The sequence below is a fragment of the Vulpes vulpes genome, chromosome 11, assembly GCF_048418805.1.
Source record: "Vulpes vulpes isolate BD-2025 chromosome 11, VulVul3, whole genome shotgun sequence".
Lineage (NCBI taxonomy): Eukaryota > Metazoa > Chordata > Mammalia > Carnivora > Canidae > Vulpes > Vulpes vulpes.
Genome location: NC_132790.1, coordinates 48,487,729 through 48,510,245, shown reverse-complemented (window position 1 = coordinate 48,510,245; position 22,517 = coordinate 48,487,729). Strand labels below are relative to the sequence as shown.

Genomic DNA, 22,517 nt, shown 5'->3' with positions numbered 1-22,517 from the left:
CACTCAGCAGTATCAAGGAGTGAACTACTGACATACCCAACAACTTGTGTGAAACTCATAATGATTATTCTAAGTAACATAAGTCAGAAAAAGAAAGTGTATATTGTGTTATTGGTTAAATAGGACTTTAGAAAAATGCAAACTAATCTATAGCAACAGAACACAAATCAGATCAGTGGTTTCCTGTGGTTAGGAATGCATAGATAGGAAGAAGGGAAATAGTACAAATGTACATGCAGAAATTACTATAGGTATGTTCATATTATGGCTATGTGAAGGTTCATGGACATATACATGTTAAAATGTATCACATTGCATACTTTAAACATTTTGTCACATGCCAGTTATATCCTTAATCAAGCTTTTAAGAAGCAGTCTGAAGAAATGCTTGGGAAGTACATTTAATTTACCTAATTGGGTTTCTGACTTAATATATTTTATTTTATCTACACATTTAAATCACTGAAAGTGTGTTAGAATATGAATTCTTAAGTATGCTTCAAGTAAAAAATGTTCTTGTTGAAAAAAAAATAAAAATATGTATTTTTTCCATTATACTCCCCTAACTCAAAAATGAAAACAAAACAAAAAAACTAAGGTGGTATCTACTTTATGCTTAATCTCTTTAGATACTACTTTTTATGTTTCCTCTATTTTCTCTTATTTATGACATACAGTCAACAAAATGGGGTCAGAGACTCCAGAAATGATTAAGAGAATGGGCAGAAGGATTATTCTGGACTCCTTTATATTTCAATCCCCAATTTTAAAAGATGTTTATTTGTGGAATCTTACAGATGACATGGCTGGAAGTAACAGAGACTGTTGATGCTACAAAAAATGTGTTGATTTAATGCAATAAAATATGCAGTCAACAACCATCTTTCTAATAGCTTTTGAATGCTATAGGGGATATATTTTATTTATTAACTCAGATTTTAAAAATTAAACTGCATATAAATGGAGGAGGAACATGTCATTGACTTGATCATTATGTTAAGGTTGAACCTATGCTACTTTAGCTTTAATTCACTCTAATTCATCAGATCTAAGCTATCTCTGATTATAAGAGGCAACATTATTTTAAGAATTGCTAAGAAAGTGCTTGCTTCGGCAGCACATATACTAAAATTGGAATGGTACAGAGAAGATTAGCATGGCCCCTGCACAAGGATGACACGCAAATTCGTGAAGCGTTCCATATTTTTTGAGCACTGGGTGTTATTCTGTATGTTGGTAAATTGAACACCAATAAAAAATAAATTTATTTAAAAAAAAGTAAAAAAAAAGAATTGCTAAGAAAGAAAACATTGCCAATTAAACTACAACATACCAACAATTGTAATATAAATCTGGATTACATAGATTCTTTTAAAAATTGTATGCTTTGGGGTGTATATTTATACTTTCTCTCAGTAGAGTGTGACTAAGTGTAATGGAATTACATGAAGGTGGAGATTAGAAGATATTCCTCCCCTATGTATCTGTGTAAGAAACACTGATATGCGTTTTTCTTTCAGAAATGTTGAAAGGGCTACATTTCTCTGTAGGAATGTATAAAACAAATGACCTGATTCATAATGTGCTTTCCTTTAAGAAAATGGCCATAAATAAGATATTCTAAAAGTTGTAACCATATTGATTCAATCCCCAAAGGAAAATAAGGTAACAGAAATGACCAAAAGTACTTATTATTTGCCTTTTGTACTATGACAGCAGCTGACACATATAACCATTGACTATCACTTTTGTAGCTATTGGATATCAGGGTATCAGCTAAATTATTCTTCACACTAAAAATATTATTATAAAGACTTGACATGAAACCATTCTGCACCATATAGCCACCAATAAAAACAATGACAGATGAAGGTAGGTGTTGCTATATTGCAAATGAAAAAAAAATAAAGAAAAAACAAGATGGCAAGTGTTTAATTTATGTCTTAACATTTTCTTTCTTGAGATATCCTTTCTGTGGACTTAATACTTTATTCACATACATATACATACAGGCACACATTTCACTTGTACAGAAAAACATTGAACTTAATTACACTAAATGTTAACATATACAAATGACTCTACCACTGAAAATCAAGCACACAGCTAAGAACAATTAATGCAAAAAGCATCAAACAAAAAAAAAATAAAAAATAAAAAGAAACCCTTTACTTCCCTGTCATATGAAATAGAAAATGTTTATATAGAATGAAGAATCATAAAATGATTTGTCTAAGGCAACAATGCATGAGATATAAGACAATTCTGATTATACATTATATGTGCAGATACCTTTCATTTAATTGCATATTTTAAAAAGTTCTTTAGATTCAGAACATAGAAGTGAAGAATGTGAAATTGTAATGCTTTAACGTCGCAGTAAGTTGTTTTACAATAAGTGTTATTGCAGGGATAAATAAAAGCTAGCTAATGTTAACTGTAAGTAAAGGCATAGGAGATGGTTTTGAGATGGTTCAATTAACATCCTTACCCCTATGACTTCACCCTCCACCCTCTTTTTTTATTTTCTTAAGATTGATTGATTGATTGATTATAAGCAGGGGGACAGGCAGAAGGAAAGGAAGAGAGAGAATCTCAAGTAGACTCCACTCTAAGTGTAGAACTCAACATGGACTCAATCCCATGACCCTGAGATCATGATCTGAGCCAAAATCAAAAGTCAGATGTGAAAAAAAAAAAAAAGTCAGATGTGTAACTGAGCCAATTAGTTGTCCTCACTTATCTTATCTTAATGGCATCTATTTCCAAGTTTTATTGTGCCCTGAGAGAGATATTCTAAAGACAAAGATGGAATTATGTCTCTGGTTAGTTATTTGGTAAGAACATAGTGTGAACAAATGAGCTTTAAAATGGGGTCTTCTGTGTCTTGGTGTCATGGAAATCAAAAATATAAGGGAAAGTTTTTTCCTATATGAAATATTAGACAAAGACTAAAGTCATAGAGATACAATGCACCCTCCAAACTTCAGAGTAAATTCTAAATTGAGAAGAATAAGACACACAAGAATTGATGGGATTAGATATTCATAGACATATTTCTTGACACCACACTGTAGAAAGTAATTTCTGGAAATGAGATTACTGAGGCTAAGGTCCTTTCCTAAAAACCCAAAGGAAACCACCAATTTAAATATTTAATTAATAAAATAAAAATTTTGCCTAGAAATTGTTATACATTGTTATGAGGTTGTTAATACTAATAGCTTTTGTGTTATAAAAGCTTTTTATTTTTTAATTGGAAAAGCATATCAGAAAACTAGATAGTAATATGAGTAATAAGAAAATTAGTTTCTCCTTAACACTGTCCAGAGATGTTTTTAATCATATTGGCAGGTGCATATATACAGATATATTTTGAGAAGAAAAAGACAATCCTTCAGTTTATAGTGGCTTAATAGTTATGGTCCTTTGAGAAGTCCATTCTCTTTGTTCTAACTCTGCTTAGAGGCCATCAACTTTGTAGTCATGTTTCTATTGAGGGCATTGTTTATTTCTATAAATAACTAGACCTGGTTACTAGTTAATTATCACAGCTTCTTTTCTGATTTATCAGAGTGACTTTGGTGGAAAACTCCAATCATCTAGGACCCATTTATCAAATGTAAAAATTGTATTTCTGAAATTTGGACATATAGGGACATACACTACTGCATCAGACTTCATCAAGGTGAAGCCATCCTCTGGTGTGCAGCTAAATAAGACCACTTTGTTTTTAGTTTTACGATCTAAGTGCCTATGCATATGTGATCTCAGGCTCAGAATTCTTTAATATGTTACTTCATTTCTCCTTCCCCTTGAGCTTATATGCATACCTATTATATTGATGAATGATTTAATTCCTTGCCATCAACTTGTCTTCTATGTCACCCACTCTTTCTTCCACCTCATTAACCCTAGCAGTTAGGACATCTAGTTTGGTTTGCATCTCATTTAATTGATTTTTAATTCCAGCCTGATTAGATCTAAATTCTGCAGTAACAAAGTCTCTAGAGTCCTTTATGCTTTTTGCCAGGGCCACCAGTAGCTTTATAATTGTGCTTCTGAATTGAATTTCTGACATTGAATTGAAATCCAAATTCTGTAACCCTGTGGCAGAGAGTACTGTTTCTGATTCTTTCTGTTGTGGCGAGTTCTTCCTTCTAGTCATTTTGTTCAGTGTAGAGGGGCTGTATGAGCAGGCTGAGTAAAGAATATCAACCACGACCTAAGTAAATTTCCCCCTAGATGATTCTTGCTAGAAGCAAAAACTTTTCTCTCTGTAGTATTCCGACTGTTCATAGGTATTCAGGATGTTTTGAAAATTATTTAGGTAAGTTGGTGGGACCAGGGGAGTTGAGGACTCCTACTCTTCCTGAATGATTTAATTCAATGAATGTTCACTTTGTACCAACTAAATGGGAATGGATTTAAGACATTTGTGATTAACATATGATGATGAAAAGGAAGAAAAGTTAAAGAAAATTTAAGAGTTTATACTTTGAGTAACTGCCTCAGAGGTCACCTCCAATGACAATGAAAACTACTTATGTAGGTAGATGAGGGATGGGTGTGGTAGCTGTATAAGAGTTGGGGTTCTAGGAACATGGTCTGAACCAACACATTGTGGAACAAGGGACTGAAGAATCTTTAAATGGAATAAACTAAGAGTTGAAGTTGGAATCAACAACCAAAATAAAAGTCCAAAAGAAGTATTAGGCTGAATGAGATAGACAGTGATATGAAAACTAAGGAGTAAAGTCCTGGGAACTGTAGGAAACAGAATTATAAAATGCCTATATCAGAGCTTGATAAAAAGCAGAACTTGGAGAAATTCTCAAGACTGGTGGAACATCAATACAGTAATTTTTTTCAAGGATATCTCTAGTCTAATTTGTAGGGAAGAAATGAACTTGGGGGATTTTTATTTTGTTTTTTATTTTTTTAAGATTCTATTTATTCATGACAGACACACAGAGAGAGGCAGAGGCATAGGCAGAGGGAGAAGCAGGCTCCATGCAGGGAGCCTGATGCAGGACTCCATCCCAGAACCCCGGGATCACAACCTGAGCCAAAGGCAGACACGCTCAACCATGGAGCCACCCAGTGTCCCTTGAAAGATTTTTAAGCGGCTGAGAGTTTGGGATAGAAGGTTTGAGAGAGGACAATGATGATGCTTAAGGGGGAATACTTGGCTACTAATGTTAGGGAGAGGAAAGTGTCAAGGAAGGAATATCATATTAGAAAAATAATACATGTTTATGATGTATTCAAATTTTCAGTTACTGAAATGAAAAATGCAAAATTTAAAAACATAAATACTAATGGCATGCTTTTAGCAATGCCTGGTATCTGAATCTCCAACTTAGTATCAAATCATTCTGAGCTTTGCATTTGAAAACATCTTTATATTCTAAATTCATCTTTACCTACTAGACAAATTTTGATGCTACTCTTGGTCAAACAATTCCAATATGGTAAGAATAAACATATACCAGATAGGCTTAGTCCATACATAGTACAATGAATAGGTAAGACACATGCCCCTTTTTTAGAATCTATATACTGGCTACCTTTAAAAATTAAGATTCTCATGAAACATATCAACCAGAATGAGACTTCAAAAAAGGAGATTCCAGCACATTTGCTCTCATATAAATACACTTTAAAATCAGTAATATGGGTGTTAAATTACTATTTGAAGAGAAAATCATTGGACAAAAAATTTAAATTTCTAGTAGAATATTAAGTGGGAATTTGTAGGTGATTGATTACATAAAATTTATAGAAATCCACACTAGACGAGTTCAAAATAAGGACAATGAAGTCAGAAGAATAAAGAATTTGCCTAAATTTACTACTGTTTTTAATCCATTGAGGAGACATGCCAGAGATGTAGTTAAAATTTAACTGAGATATCAAATCATCTAGTATGAGATAGAATGTCAGTTTTGAGTATACTGAGATTTGGGGTAACTTTTTAATTTTTTTTTTTCTGCTTTTGCTACACTAAAGGCTCTCTCAGATACCAAGATTATGTATCTGGTGAATTTTGTGGGGTGTGGGATAGGAGTTGCAAACCTCTGATGGATATACCAATTCTTTATAATCTCTTTATGAGTGTTATCATCCAAACAGTTTATTAATCCCACAATCAACATTCAATAGAAGAGGTTATTCTATGAAAACCCCAGGGAGATTCATTCAAAATTAAGCTGTTGGATAACTCTAAACTATTCCAAGTAAAAATCTCAGTCATTTTGGGATTGTCTTCTGCTTTATGCCATTGGTGGCTTGTCCTGCATACTAATGTTCTTTACTCTTGAGCATTGAAATACTTAATTTGCTATGATAAAGCCAGAATTACTTATACCAACTGACAATTGGCATGGTAAATTTAGAAGAGTATTTAGTTTCAGAAGCTGGTTCTGCCTCTCTTGCTTGCTGTGTGAGGCCCTGCACAAATATGTAGCTTTCTCTGGTGAGGCAAATTGGTCCTACCTTCTTCCTGGAAAAGGTAGAACTTATGATGCTACCTAACTCTGACTCCGAATGTGAATAATTCTGCAAATTATTGGTCCTGTTTACCCAGAGATAGTGGACACCTTTGAATGCAAAAGCAAATAAGTAAGTAAAATACATAGTTGGCATTATGGAAGGGCATTGGAAATATGAAGAGCACCAAATGAAGAAGCACAAAGCATTAGCTTGGCTTTGCTGGTCAAGCCCTTTCCTGTGGAGTCTCAGTTTTCCATTTACAAATTCATATTGGGCTGTATGACCTATTCATTTGGGTACTTTCTGAAATGAGGATGCATCCTTGGTCTCAACAATATGGAAGCAACCAATAGCTCAGAAAGGTGATTTTCTTCACCCCATAATGTACTACTTCCCTGTGATATCTAAATATTTATTGATTCCTAGACCCAGGACTAATTCTCATCCCTAGATCTTCTATTAGTCTAATGATTAAGTAATTTGATTTGAGTTTGATAGGCAAATACCAACAGCTCCAATTTATTTTTAATTCCTAAACCCCCTAGTGACTGGCAGTTCCAAATAAACAGCATTAATAAATCATCAACCTGTAACTGAAGAGTAGATTCTTTCAGGAGCATTTACCAGTTGCAGACCATGGGAAGTCTCAGAGGAATATTTGTCATTCTCACAGTTACAGTGGGACATAAGAGCAGCCATTTGAGACAACTTGGCTAAAGACTAAGAAAAAGGAAACATAAACTACAGCAAAAAGAACTTTATGGATTGATAACTGGTGCTTTCTTTATTTGCAATAAACATGCAAAAAGAGAAAAACTACTTAATGTTCTGGTTTCTTAATAAGTATTTGATGGAGTGTAACAAAAGATCGTTTGTAAATGCTATCTGAATGGGGAAATTGAATGCATTCTTCCCTCCCACTTCGGCACCAGGTTTCAGATGAGCTTGGAAAGGTCACCCACGTAATTATTACAGTAACTGGTTCAAGGCACAGTTTTGAGCACAGTTGATCTGATTGTGTGTTAATGGCTGCAAAAGCAAGATAAGGGACATGTAAAGTCAAAAAAAATAAAAGATCTGTCTATGACACTATTAGCTTGCAGGATTGTCATAGTAGATAAACTAAATTTGCTTTATGGCATATGGCTTTTTCATTATAGAATAACCCCTGTTTGCCCTTGTACCCAGGGCCATTTAAGCATCAATGACCAAGTTTTGCTCCTTTGTTGTTGGTAGCCATGTGACATATCTAGTGATCTTTTTGGGGTCTGCAAAAGGTCACATGGTAAAATGAAATCTGTCAGAAAACCATAGCTAATGTGATATGGTCAGAATTTTCAGGGCCAAGACATGTGAAAGGCGTCTAGAGACTTCTGTCTTACCAAACTAAGGCACTAACATACTTCCTATTACAAAAGATTGGCCCTTCTCATACCTGAATTAAATTCATTAAATATAGTAGCACCTACCGCATGTAAAAATACTCTAGGGATCAAAAAATTGTAAAGAATTAAAAGAGGACAGATATACACAGCTGACCCAAGGGGGCACTCTGACCAGTGAAACATCAGTGGTCATATAGTTCCAAAGGTAAGAGATCTCAAGTAGAGAAGGCAGGACTTAGCAGAGAAGTGGCTTTTGCCCTAAAATGTGAAGACTAACTAGGATTGTGAGGGCAGGATATTTTAGACTGACAGAACTGAGTCACAGGGCCAGAGAAGTAGAAAAATACCTGTGGATGAGGTATAGAAAGAAGTGTGGTTAAAAGATTGAGATAAGTTTGAGGGCACCTGGGTGGTTCAGTCGGTTAAGCATCTGCCTTTAGCTTAGGCCACGATCTCCCAGTACTGGGATCAAACCTCCCATCAAGCTCTCTGCTCAGCGGGGTGTCTGCTTCTCCCTCACCCCCTGCCCCTCCCTTACTCATACTCTCTCATTCCCTCTCTCTTTCTTTCTCCCTCTAAATAAATAAATAAAAATGTTGAAAAAAAAGAGTTAGAGATAAGTTGGAAAATATAAAGTGGAACCTGTGTCAGTTCCACCCTTCTTACTCTGTTTTGTGTTGTAAGGGCTGATGAGGAACACCAGATGGGAACCTCTGAGCTTCCAATTTTAAGTAATTCCAGCTTTTCTTGTTTTTCCCCAGAGCCCTAAAGATAATAGCTGCTTTCTAAGTTACTAACTCTCCAAACTTTAAAGTTCTCATTTTACTCCATATTACCTAGTTAATAAGTTAAATAAAGTGGACTTAAGAACTGAGCACAAACAGTTGAAAATATTATCAACTTTCAATTACATTTAGAGAAGATCTTTGAAATGAAATATTTTCTAGGGCCCTAAAGGATCCCTTACTTGAATTGCCCTTTGACAGATAGTCTTATCTCTCATTTTCTTTCAAGAGTATTGTGTTCAGTGTTTAAAGCAGACCTGGTAAATATCAGACATCTCTTCTCCCCTAACTAAAGTTTCTGGGCTGAATGCTGAACAAGAAAAGAAAAGGCTCTTCATTTCTATTTCCTGCATATACCACTTTAAAATGTTATATAATAATGTAGTTAACAAAAGGAAGCTATTTAAGGCTGCCTAGCTTCTACTCTTAATATTTACCCTGAGAAGGTAGTTGAATGGTCAGTAAAAGAGAATGTCTACAATTTTCATTTCGAACCCTGACCTAGACCGTTTCTCCCTTTTCAGGACACATTACATCTAGCTTATTGGATATTATATCCTTAGAGAAGTATAGGGAAAGAGCCTCTACTACCTCTGCTAGTAACTCATTCTCCATGTTAGTGCAAATTCTGGCATTTAAGAATTTTTTAACTGCAGGATAGATGAAGACCTTTGGCATCAAGCCAAAACACATTATTTTGTATTTATCAGAACTTAACTGATTACTCAGGACATTTTCAGACATATTTGACACCACAATATGGGAAAATGGTGAAAAATAAGACTTTTAAGCTATGATTTAATCATGTGCACTTAATATCTTTGGGTTTAGAAGGCTTCCTCGATATTAACTCAAGTACCTCCTAGATGAATTTTAAGTTCTTAAAATATATATCTTATAGGCATATTTTGCTTAAAAATGGACTACATGACTATTTTGTTTTTAGTCTATTATGATCATGCTTCTACTTAGATTGTTTTTTTAAAGATTTATTTCTCTATTTAGAGAAAGAGCATGAGCAGGAGAGGCAGAGAGAGAGACAATCTCAAGCACACTCCATGCTGAGTGTGAAGCCCAATGCAGGCCTCAATCTCACTACCCTGAGATCACAACCTAAGCAGAAACCAAGAGTTGGAAGTAACTTAATCCAGGCACTCCACGTTTACTTAGATTTAAATAGATTTGCACATGCATGTTATTCCAAGCAGTTTTGAAATTTAAAAAAAAAATGCTGTTTAACTATGTTTATGCCCCAAGCCTATTCTTACTTGCTGAATTTTTCATATTTACTAATATTTTCCTTACCTGTAAGCTAAACTTACTTTAAGCATATTTATATAGCATGTTTTATCTCCAAGTGCTTTATAGCTAGGTTGTGGGAGCTAGCTCACTACAACTGAAGTTAAATGATTAGTAACTTTGATAGAGATGCATTTATGCAAATTATAATTATAGAGTCTAGAAAGGACCCTGAGGTCTTATCACCCTCAAAACGACAACAATAACACCCTGTTTAAATCATAATACTCTAATCAAATATAATCAAAATCTCACTCCTGCATCTACAACTCAATACTCATAAACATCATTGACAAGTGATTATATATCATAGAATTTAAGCCCTCAGAAATAGAATCATTAAGTATAGCAGTCATTATAGTGTGATATAAATCATCTCTCTGATTTGGGGAATGATTACATGCTGTACATAGCGACAGCTGGTGCTATCATGTTAGCATTCTTTTAGGGGATTTTAAAGTAATCAGTTGGTTCACTGCAACTATTATCTTTATGATTTTAATACTGTTGTCTCACTATATCTTATCAGAATCTATACTTTGCATGAGGAGCAACTAGCACCCTATCTTTTTATCCACTTTTTATTTATATCATTGCTGAATGAAATGTAATAATGACATTGGAAATTTAAGACAGGTTGGCAAAGATGTAAAACTCTTATTTAAAGAAGTTTCCTTTATGTTAAAATGGTAAAACTATATACATTATTATTCATAGAAATCACTACAAAGATCATTATAATTGGTTACTCCATCAGTTCCCATTTGACCACCCTCTAGTTTTTTAATGAATAGCCACCAAGGAGCTTCAGGGAAAATGAAATCAAGCAAAGTAAGTAATCCAAAAATAATATATGCCATATTTTAATAAACAATTGTATCTAATTATGGAAGAATATGCACTTACTTGCCAAGTGCAAAGCATTCCATCTTAACAGTTGTTCCCTTAGCAGCTGTAACCGTGAAAGGAAAATGGACCTCGATTTTCGGCTCATACTCTCCCATCACACCTGGGAAATAAAGAACATTCTTTAAGCATAGAATGAATGTCACAGTTTTCTTCCAATTCTGGAAATGACACATTGTGGTTTGGTAGTGAATGTCTGTTTGATGACTGCTAAGTTTTTGATGCACTAAAGTAAGTATACTTAGACTCAATCTGAAACCTAGCCTTCCTTTAAGGATTAGATTGCATGTATGTTCAGTACCATTTTAAATAATAATTACTGAAAATGTTAGTCAACACTGCTAGTTTTGTTACTGATTATATCCCAGGGGAAACAAATAAATATCAACATTTCCCATGGTAAATAATTGTGTTTTCTTTCTAAAGAAGTAAAAAGAAAAAAAAAGAAGTAAAAAGTTTCTGTATCATTGTCATATGAATTAATATTTATTCATAAGTCAAGATACATTTATTAAATATCTATAATATTCAAACATTTTGTTGGGCATTATGGGAGTTATAAGGATAAATCAGCCATTAACTGTGCTCTCAAGCACTCAGCAAATGTATTCTTAGAGAAAGAAACAACATATGCCCAAAATTGTAAATGAAGATAGGAAGTGATGAGTGCCATGAACAAGATATTCTTAAAGTATTCTGTACATTTGAGGCACTTACAGAAATAGTGAGGATTTGAATAAGGAGGAAAAAAAGAGAAAAAAGTAAATGAAGCTGTAAGAATAAAGACAAAATGAGAGGAAACCATTAGAAATAGGAATATCAACTTTTCTGTCATATGGGTATGTGAAGAGAAATGATACTAGGCAAGTTTGGAAATATAAATGGAGTACAAAAAACAGAGGGACTTGATTATAAGAGTAAGACATTCAGACTTTAATCTGTAAATAATTTGGAACACTGAAGTTTCGAACAGGGGACTAGTATTTTCCTGAGATGTATATATTGAAATTGGAGCAGAGACCAGTAAATCAATTACATTTTTTCAATAATGCAAAGTAGAAGGAATAAAAGCCCAGATTTGAATAATGGTGGTAAAAGAGAAGAAAAGGTACTAGATTTTAAAAAAAGGAAAAGAAAACAAGGAATATTTGAAATTGGCATACAATGGGGAGTTCTGGGGACAAGGGTATGGGCCTCTTCAATAATGATGTGAAGGTTTCTAGCTCTGGGTGCTGGGTGATGTGAACGAAGGGAAAAAGAACACATCTACAGTAGAAAAGTGATGACTTTCATTTTAGGAGTACTGAGTTTGATATCTATAAGATAACCAGAGAAAGAATCTGACCAGAAAGCACAATGAGATGATGAAGCTCTAAATGCTTTCTGCACAAGCTGATAGACTGTGTCCTCATTTAGAGGTGGCAGCTGAAGCTATGAGATTGGATAGGGCTTTCACCTATCAAAAGACTTAGCCGAGGCCTGGTGAATTCCAATGCTAGTTCCCTCACTAGGTAACCAGGAGCTAATTTCCTCCCCCAAATGTTAGGAGATTGCTGTGTATAAAGTACCACAGAGGACACGGATGTAATTTAGCACAGATGTTTCTCTGAGCAGCTTGTGTGTGTTTGGGGATGTCTATGCTTATGGGCGTATGTGCATGTTTAGATAAGGTCTGTGTGTAATCCACATATATGACCTTCATATATGTGTGTGAGATGAGAAAGGAGAGCAGGGGAAGAAATCGATACAGTAAGTAAAATGATATAAGATGTAAAGGAAAGATGCACTGGATATTCAAAGGGAGGAAAGGTGACCTCTGGCAAAGAAAACCTTTATGTGTTCATTTGTTATCTATCTACCTACCTACCTACCTACCTACCTATCTACTATTAATTTGATATGCGCCTTGAGGAATGAATGTGGCCAACTTTAGGTGGAAAGTGTTTAAGTTCACTGAGAACAGGAAGATTATATTTGCTTTATTTTATTTTTTTTTATTTTTTGCAAAACAATCTAGACAAAATATCGCTGATATTTGCATCAAAGAGATTGAGATTCTGGACATGGTTCTGCTAATAATTTAGACTGTTCTTTTCAGATAAGTCAGTGACTTCTGTTTTGCATTTTTTAAATCTATTTTCCTCTTCTACTTCTTTTATATCGTCCTTCATACTTTCCAACTTCTTTTATTTCCTCACATTTTCTTTTTTTCCTGTGTTTTCCCCTAATAGCAGGATTTGGCCTGCTAGTGATATCTGGTTGAGTGTATTCAAAGATGAGAAGTTTATCTTAAAAACTTCTTGCTTGTAAGCCCCCTTATGAGAACTCATCTTGTTCAGTGTCTACCTTTGATTTGTCCACCTGAAGAAGTCCCTAAATTTAGCTTTGTTGATCTCCCTATCCACACTTAACATTGATTCAGTACTATTCTTATTCTATGTCTGTTAATCTGATGATTTAGTAATACATGATTTATCATGGTCCTTATTAAACTTAAAACCCTTACTTGCATAGTTTCCTGTGAGTGCTAGAAATTGCTGAGCACTGTAGAATGTTGTAAAGAGGCAGCAAAATTAAGGCTGAATTTAGAAAATATTTCTATATAGTAATTTTAGTAAATTGTTTTAAAAAGTTCAGAAAAAAGCAACCTGAATCTCCAAAGCTTCAATAATCTGTTTTAGTTTCTTCTCATCTCATAAATGAAAATTTCCTTTAGAATCCACTTTTATACTAACATTTATGTATTATTTAAAGGAAAATAATACAGCCCTTCAATATCTGGATCTGTCTCTTAATAATACCAAAGTATTACTGATATTATTGACTAAAAAGAGTTAAACCCATGTATTATCTCTCTTCTCTTTCACATAGTATTTGTGAGCTGCAAACTAGTTCTTTTACAGTTTTCATATTTAACAATGACTCAAAGGATAAGCATTCCTGGGAGTATTTGGGAGGTGATTTTGGCCAGGTAGGGCCTTCTAGTGTTTCTCAAATTATTCCTATATGTCCAAAGACATTGTTAAGCCTTACTTCAGGACCTAAACAGTTTGCTAGTATTTCAACTAGATAATAAAAATAAAATTAAAATATTTGAGTAAGAGCCTTCAAATGATATTATCTAATTTGAGCTGCACTGTAAGAAATAATTGGTTCTTTTACATTTTATCTTGATAGTGATGCATTACGAACAGATGAGAAAGCTCTTTAGATATGTCTTGTTCCTTAACAATTGAAATAGTCAGCAATCTACATTGCTATACATTTTGTGGGATAATTATGTTCTGACTAAAGTCCACCTTAGGTAATATAATCCCCCCCCCCTTTTCTTTTTAAGATGAGAGAGTTAAAAGTCAAAGAGTTAAAAGTCAAAACTGGCACAAGGTCCTATGGAATGCTGTTGGTGGAAATGGGGCAAAAATAGGAATTTTCTGATCTTGGGTCATTAACAGCTATTTTCTTCACTTCACTCTTTTGAGGAATTTCAATCATAGAGTATAACAGACCAGGTATTCCACACATACTACATAAATCACTGACTGTCTGCCATGAATACTTGGTTTATTTCAGCTGTAATCGTTAATAGTTCAAGTTACATGTGGCTAAGCTTGTAATTTCTTTTATTGGGTAGGGTCTGATGATAAAAGGAAAGAGAAACAGCCCTATAAGGCACATAGTTGTGAGGTGTATCTCTTTAGTGAAGACAGTTCATTTTTATTTCAATTATTTATTTTTGTCTCCCAGGAGACACTGCCTTGTGTCTTCATCTCTTTCCCCATACCTGTCTTTCCTGGGATAGTAGGCTGCCCTATATTGGAATTGGATGCCAATAGAAGATGACCCCAAATTACCCTAACTCCTAATAAACAGAAGTTCCCCAGCTGAAAGAACATTATTCTCTTCCTATGTCTTCATGGTCATTGATTTTCTTATTTATTCAAATTACTTACAAACAGTTAGGGTGCTTTTTCCTAAGTAGAATGTAATTTAAAGAACTGTTTCTCCAAGTGGATTGCAGAATAGAGAGACAATGACATCCAAAAAATCTGGAAAACTTACAAAAATTTCAGTCTGCAGGATTCAACTCGAGGCTAGTGATAAATACTCATTGAAGATGGATCTACACCGTCTGTATTTTAATGGTACTTGAGTGTTAATAGAAGTTTCATTTGTAATTAAATTTTTACTGTCTTTAGCAATCTGAATAGAAATATATAATCATTGCACTATGTAAGCCCTCTGTTAAGGAAATAAAAGCCCAAATAAATAACATCATCAACAACAATAATAAACAGTAATAATAATAACAACAACAATAATGATAATGACAAAGATGAGAGAAGGAAGAAAGTAAATGAATAAATAGTTCACACTATGCCCCTTAACATTGTGCTATGTGTGAGATATATCACTACACTTGTCTTTTTGGGACATATTGGATATCAACTTGTGATTTGTAGATAAGTGGTGCAAATCCTAGCTCCAGCCCTGCCTCTATTGAAACAGTGAAGGAATCACAGAACTGCTCTGGATCCATTTTATCATGTACAATGAGAATGCTAATATTATGGAGAGCTTAGAAATCTAAATGTTGCACATTAATATATTCTTCTTATTTACAAGTAAATTGCAAGTTATGATCTTTGGAAATGTTAATCATTTAGAAAAGTGTCCAGATGCCTTCTTTTCAATCCCAAAATAAGGACCTGATAAGAAACAATTTCACAAGTCCAGATAGACTACATGTTGTTTTCTCACCTCAAAAGGTGTATATTACTCTGACTCATAGTTTCTCAAGATGAGTCATTGTTATGTAAATAAGGAAATTGAATGATCTCCTGACAAGAAAAATAAATAACTTGTGTTATCTTCAGATAAATGTACCTTTATGAATAGTATTTATCTAAGAAGGTTGAGAAGAACTAGAAGGTTTTATTATTAGAAGATGTTTTTCATCACTAATATATATATTCTGAAAATCAGAGAAACTAATATTTTTTCCCCTTTCCCAAACATCAAGAAAAAAATTGATCAAGGCACTGCCTTAGACTGTAATTACTTTCTTCTGATTACTGAATTTTAAGACAATTTTCTTCTCCTGTTCTTAACACTGTGATTTAGGGAAATATATTCATCTCTCTCCACCATAATCTGAAGGCTCAGCCCATGTGCCTCAATAACCTGGAAAAAATAAAAGTAAAGTCAGCTATATATTGTTTTCTGAACAAAACTATAAGCTCTCTAGCATTAAAACAATAAGCTATTAAAGTAAATACAAAAAATCTAACAAAGGGTTGAATATTCACTTGAGAACTATGTTAAAAAGTTTTCCTTATTATTCATTTATTTAAATTTATTCATGAGGGACACACACACACACACACACACACACACACACACACACACACAGAGGAGAGAGAGAGGCAGCGACACAGGCAGAGGGAGAAGGAGGCTCCACTCAGGGAGCCTGATGCGGGACTCAATCTTAGGACCCAGGATCATGCCCTGGGCTGAAGGCAGGCACTAAACCATTGAGCCACCCAGAGATCCCAGGTTTTCTTTCTTTTAAAGAAAGGTTTGTATTTTTAAGAAATTAAATATGTTTGCTTTTTAAAAGAAAATTTCGATTCACAAATAAATTACAAAAACTTCTCTATATTCACGTAACCAAAAGCATATATAGTTTTGTAATAAGTCTATAATTTAAAACTTTTATGGGTGATTTTCTTACTAAGTTTTCTTAGTAAGTTTTCTTACTAAGACTTTTTGCATTGTGTGTATATGTCTGTATATCTGTCTGTGTTTCAAATATGAAAAAATTTTGGTACCTGCTAAAAATGTTGGTAATTTGATTTTTATGAGATGCCACCAAAACCTATGAGTATAATAACATATTAGCTTTTGAATGAACTTGGGTCCTCATTCTAAAGCCAAGGACCCTTTTCTGAAAGCTAGTTTGACTGGTCCCATTAATAATGGGCAACTACTATGCTGACTTGAAAGGAAACTAAATAAAAATAAAAATATAATGATTCCAAATGACGTATTAATATCCAATTCAATAATTAAATGCTTTGAAGATCTCTAAATAGTTCTGTGGAGGTTTCCCACCTTAATCAGAGTTGGTTCTTTTCCATTGTGATTTTAAGTAGAAACTATAATTTCTGTGTGATTCATTAAATATTTATTTTTACCAGAATATTTTTTCCCTTACAAAGATAAAGAAATGCCTCAGAAATATGGTGGACTTTATTCACTGCATTAAGCACATTAATCATAAATTGCTATATCCGGGGCTCCCTGGGTGGTGCAGCGGTTTAGCGCCTGCCTTTGACCCAGGGCGCGATCCTGGAGACCCGGGATCGAGTCCCACATCGGGCTCCTGGTGCAAGGAGCCTGCTTCTCCCTCTGCCTGTGTCTCTGCCTCTCTCTCTCTGTGACTATCATAAATGAATAAAAAAATTAAAAAAATAGATTTAAAAAAAATAAATTGCTACATCCATAGTCCTTTCTATAAGAAACTAAAAGCAGTAAGATACAAAGATAAAGGTAAGGCTAAGCTATGTGGAAGCAGTTTGGACACGCACACCTTCTATAAGGTAAGGAGGGTCTATTCAAATCAGAAGTTAAGACAAGCCATTGGAGAGTAAAAAAGTTATGTATAAGAGCTGAAATGCATCATTGGGAAAGATATAAAGGAAATAACCATACACTCCTGTTACTAAGATTTATAGGACCATTTGGATTTAGCTACCTTCCAGTCTCACTTCCTATGAAGTCACGTCATATTACAGACCCTAATCTTGGATTTTTAAAATATCTTTTCTCTTTTCATATTATGTATTTTCTGAAAACACAAGTCTCTTACTTAAGTTCACTGAAGTGAACTTCTGTAACTTGCAACTACCTAGAAACCCACATTACCATTTAGTTCTAGATTTTCAACATTCTTCAGAGAAATTGGTCTTTCCAGAAAAGTTTCTTACCCAAAGCTATTTATTCATACAGTAATCACCAAGAAGTCATGGGACTTAAAATATCTTGGAGGAATTAGTTCTGTTAGCTCATTTGATCAACTGTCTAGTTGCATAACTCTGGGAGAAAACGTGACAAATGGGTTGTTTTAACTATTGTTAAGAGTTTATTTTTACACTTCAATCTGCACAGATTGTTTTCTCCCTTTAGTCTTGTTATTGAGAATGCCAGCATTCCTGCTGTTAGCACTCAGATTTGAGGTACTAAGCATACCAGGCCCTGATTTACTCTGTAAACAGTTCACCACATATTTTATTTTATAAACTCTTACTGATTTCGAAAGATCTATGAATGATATCATCCAAAAGATAAATATTTCCAGAGGGGAAATGTCAGTTATCATAGCCTCATCACGAGGCTTTGTATGCATTAAAAAGTCTAGATGTAAAGAGATAATAAACATTTTGAACACTTGCTATAAGCCTGGTGCTGTAAGTGCAAGTAACTAAATTGTCATTTAAATCTTTTAAATACAAGGTAGATACGATTATCTCTATTTTAATTAAGAGGAAAGTGAGTATTTGAAAGGCTAAATAACTTGCTCAACATCAGTGAGCTATTAAATGGCAAGTAAGGTCTTCAAATCTTGGACTATATTAATTCCAAAAACCATCTTCCTCTCATATTCTATGTTGCTCCCCAGGAAAAGTTCCCACTGTTTGCAAAGTAGAATTATTTAGTCATTTCCAGTTTTGTAGGCAACTAAGTTTTACTTCAAAAAGAAGTATTTTCCTGACTCTCTACTTCCTGTCACTCCCCACCCAAACAGGTTAATCTCTGTTTCTTTGTCTGTCTGTCTCTCTCTTGCGTGCGAGCTCTCTCTCTCTCTCTCTCTCTCTCTCTATATATATATATATATATACACATTTATATGCACACATACACATGTAAATATATATACACATATACATATATAGGTATATATTAAAGAAAGGGTACTATAATTTTTCTATATGTTTTTTCTATATAATCTGTTTCTCTCTATATATATTGAATCTCTGTTTCTATGTATGTGTGTATAATATATATTATAATACTCTTTCTTTTTTTTGTAAAACTAATCACAATTATAATTGTTCAATCTCATTGCACTTGTATTCCTTTGCTCAATTTCTGTTTCTCTTCTAATCTATAAGATCAAACAGGACAGAGATCACTTTGTTTTGCTCCCTTTGTAACCTCAAAGAATGCCTGGTAGAAAGTCAGTGCTCCAGAATACTTAATACCTCAATTAAAGAATCTAATTCTCATTAATTATGTAGAAAATGTATGACAGGTACCATAAGAGCTGAGAATATTTTTTAATTTATTTTTTATACTTTATTTATTTATGTATTTGAGATAGAAAGAGAGGGAAAGAGAGAGAGAGAACGTGCATGAGCCGAGAGAAGAGCAGAGGAGGAGAGAGGAAAAATCTCAAGCAGACTCTACACTGAGCGCAGAACCTTACAGGACCCTGAGATCATGACCTGGGCCAAAACCAAGAGTCAGGCTTAACCAACTGAGCCACCCAGGTGCCCTGAGAAATTTTATTTTTAGGTATTTCAATGCTTATGATCTTTCCATTTTGAAGGAAATTCAAGGTAATTTTCTTATCTGGAATAATAAAATCTATACTTTTAAAAATTATTGAATGTTCGTAGAAGAATAAAAAGTATCTTGTGAATGAATAAAGTTATAAAGTCTCTCCATTTCTCCATAATCAATTGCCAAGTTCTATTAGTTTAGTTTCTATAACATTTCCTATCAATTTCTTTCTTTCCATTCTGATTGTCATTACTTCAATTTGAATTCCCTTACATCCAATTTATTCCCTCTGGCAATGTGGAGATACTTAGTGGCATGACTGGTTGTCAAGGCCTCACAGGATTATATAGAAGAGAAAATAGAAGATATGTGAGATAGAGTTTAGACAACTCTTGGATGAAGTCTTGCTATAAAGGAGAATAGAGAAAATAAGATGGGAGCTGGAGTGGAGGGTGTTGAACCAAGAAAATTTTTCTTTTAAGATAGTACTATGTTTACTGATAAGAATGATTCCATATGGATGAAACAAATGATCCTTACAGGAGAGAGAGGGGGTAACTGCAGAAACTCCTTGAACTAGGTAAGAGTGTATGGATCCAGTGCACAGAAATGCCAACAACAGCTCATTAGTTGTACTAAGAGGTAGGATAGCATGAATGGATACAGATACAGGTAAGATGTTATGTTTATTATTGGAAAAATACATAAGATTACAAATTTAAGGCAAAATCTGTATTCAAAGTTATGTATCTTTTTACATCCACAGTCAGTTTCACATTGACAACCATGAAGTGAATGGGACAAAGGCTGCAGTTGGAGTTAGAGATGTGTCAAGTGAGTAGAATATAAGGGAGAGATTGGGAAGGTACATAGAATGGAGTGTGTTTAAGGAAAAGTGTTTATAATGAGTGACTGTGTCAGATGATAGAAAGGAAAGGTGCTTGAGGACATGAGGATATGATGGACAGAAATATAGTGAATTGATCAAAGGATTGCAGAGCCTGAGAGGTTGAAGATTTATTTGAGTAGAAAGTGCTAAACAGACAGAAAAGAGGCTGTGGGCAGAGAGTTGTAACTAAAAATTGAGATTTTGATAAAGGCAAAATCATTGGTAATAGCAAAATCCAGGCTATGACCTTTGCAGTGGGTGGCTAAGGTGAGATGGAGTGCAAGTTTAAGGGAGGCGAGGAGGTTAAAAAACAGAGGTCAGGATGTTGAATGGATCACTGTTACCCAGACGGAGTAACATCTGTAAGTGAAGAAGACTGAACTAGGAGGATTAAACATTACTGCAATAGAGTTGATTGTGACTGCTGGAAGTATGCCATGGATCCTTTCTCTTTATTTACTGATGTTTTCATTTGTTAGTTTCCCACTCAAATGTTCTAGTCCTAAGTTATCTTTTCAAATTTACCTCTTACTTTTCCTTTTCATGCATCCACTATTCTATGTAACAGATATGCTTGCTATTTGTTTTACAGATTTTATTTATTTGAGAGGGAGAGAGAAAGAGAGAGAGAGAGAGCACATGAGCAGGGGCAGAGGGAGAGGGGGAAGCAGACTCCCTGTTGAGCGGGGAGCCAGATATGGGGCTCCATCCCATGACTCTGAGATCATGACCTGAGCCGAAAACAGACACTTAACTGACGAAATGACCCTCTATTTTCAAAATATACTTTATTCTTAACTGGTTATGAGCCTTCCACATGCTATTTGTCTTTTTTTTTTTAATTTTGAAGTACTTTATTTTTTTTAATTTAAATGCAATTCACCAACATAAAGTACAAACAATATCAGGTTTAGTGTTCCATGATTCATCAGTTGCATGTAACACCTGGGGCTCATCACATCATGTGCCCTCCTTAATGCATTACCCAATTACCCTATCCTCCCACGGACCTCCCCTCCTTTAACCCTCAGTTTGTTTCCTATAGTTAAGAGTGTCTCATGGTTTTTCTCTCTCTCTGATGGCTTGCCTTTCAGTTTTCCTCCTCTTACCCTATGACCCACTGCACTGTTTCTTATATTCCACATATAAGTGAAACCGTATGATAATTTCCCTTATTTAACAATACCTTAATATCATCCCATGGACACCAAAGTTTAGTTATCAATAAACTTCACATTCCATCTCAGAAGATGACAATGACAGCAACAATGATGAAGAAGAAGAAAAGGGGGAAGGGGAAGAGGAAGAAAAAGTGGAGAAGAAGGGAGAGGAGAAAGAGAAAAGAGAGAAAGGAAGAGGAGGAGAAGAAGAGAAAAAAGAGAAAGCATACAAAAACATGCCCCTTCCTAGTGAAAAACAAATTTCTGTAATTTTCCCAGCAAGAAATATTGTTCCCTATTTCTGGACTACCATGGTGTCTTATTTCTTTTGATACTAATTATGCTGTACCTTGCATTATAGTTATTTACATACACTATTCTAATTATCTTACGGGTTGATATCTTTGTGACTTTGCCTCTGAACTCCCAGGTTGTTGTATACAAACTTATCTTTTTGTACGACTATTTTAACTCCTTATTTTATCTGCTCATCAAAAAGTGACCTGAATTTTCCCATATAACATTCACTTGGCTTTCATTACTTAATCGAATAGAGATGTGATATCCTGTCAATCCCTTCTTTTCTACAAAAAGCCATTCAAAATTCCAGATCAACATTGAATTCACTGGTCTGTCTTTCCTACTACTAACACTACAAAAGTTATTGTCCTGAAGACAAGTAAATAAACAAAGAACAAACAAAAATAACAACAACAACAAAAATATATATAATGCTAATTCCCTGCTTACTTAAGTGTGATTTAAAATAAAATCAGAACCCTCTAGATTTGCATTCAAAGATCTTCCCAATTTGGACCTTTCCTCTCTGGTTATTCTCATATTTAGTGACTCTTCCGACAAATCTGTCTCTGTAGCCAAACTGTACTTTTCTCTACTTTTCAAAGTAATGATGCCACTGTACAACCACATGCTTTTGTCTTTCTCTGTAATTCATTTAACCTTTTCCTTTAGTTGATAAACTTGCATTCAGGTTTTAAAGTCATACTCAAATTTTATCTACTCTTTGGAAGAATTA

General features: G+C 34.3%; 1 protein-coding gene and 1 non-coding gene across 6 annotated transcripts in view; one reads left to right on the top strand and one right to left on the bottom strand.

Moving 5' to 3' along the window:
• Window positions 1–22,517, bottom strand: part of CNTN5 (contactin 5) — a 1,288,935-nt gene that overhangs the window by 311,848 nt on the left and 954,570 nt on the right. For all 5 annotated transcript variants that reach the window (XM_072726266.1, XM_072726270.1, XM_072726267.1 and 2 more), the window contains one exon: window positions 10,871–10,973. In XM_072726266.1, the coding sequence (XP_072582367.1) occupies window positions 10,871–10,973 (103 nt within the window). The remainder of the gene's footprint in view (window positions 1–10,870; window positions 10,974–22,517) is intronic.
• LOC112915889 (U6 spliceosomal RNA) lies at window positions 1,102–1,208 on the top strand. Its single transcript, XR_003234179.1, has one exon. It is a non-coding gene; the product is annotated as a U6 spliceosomal RNA (small nuclear RNA).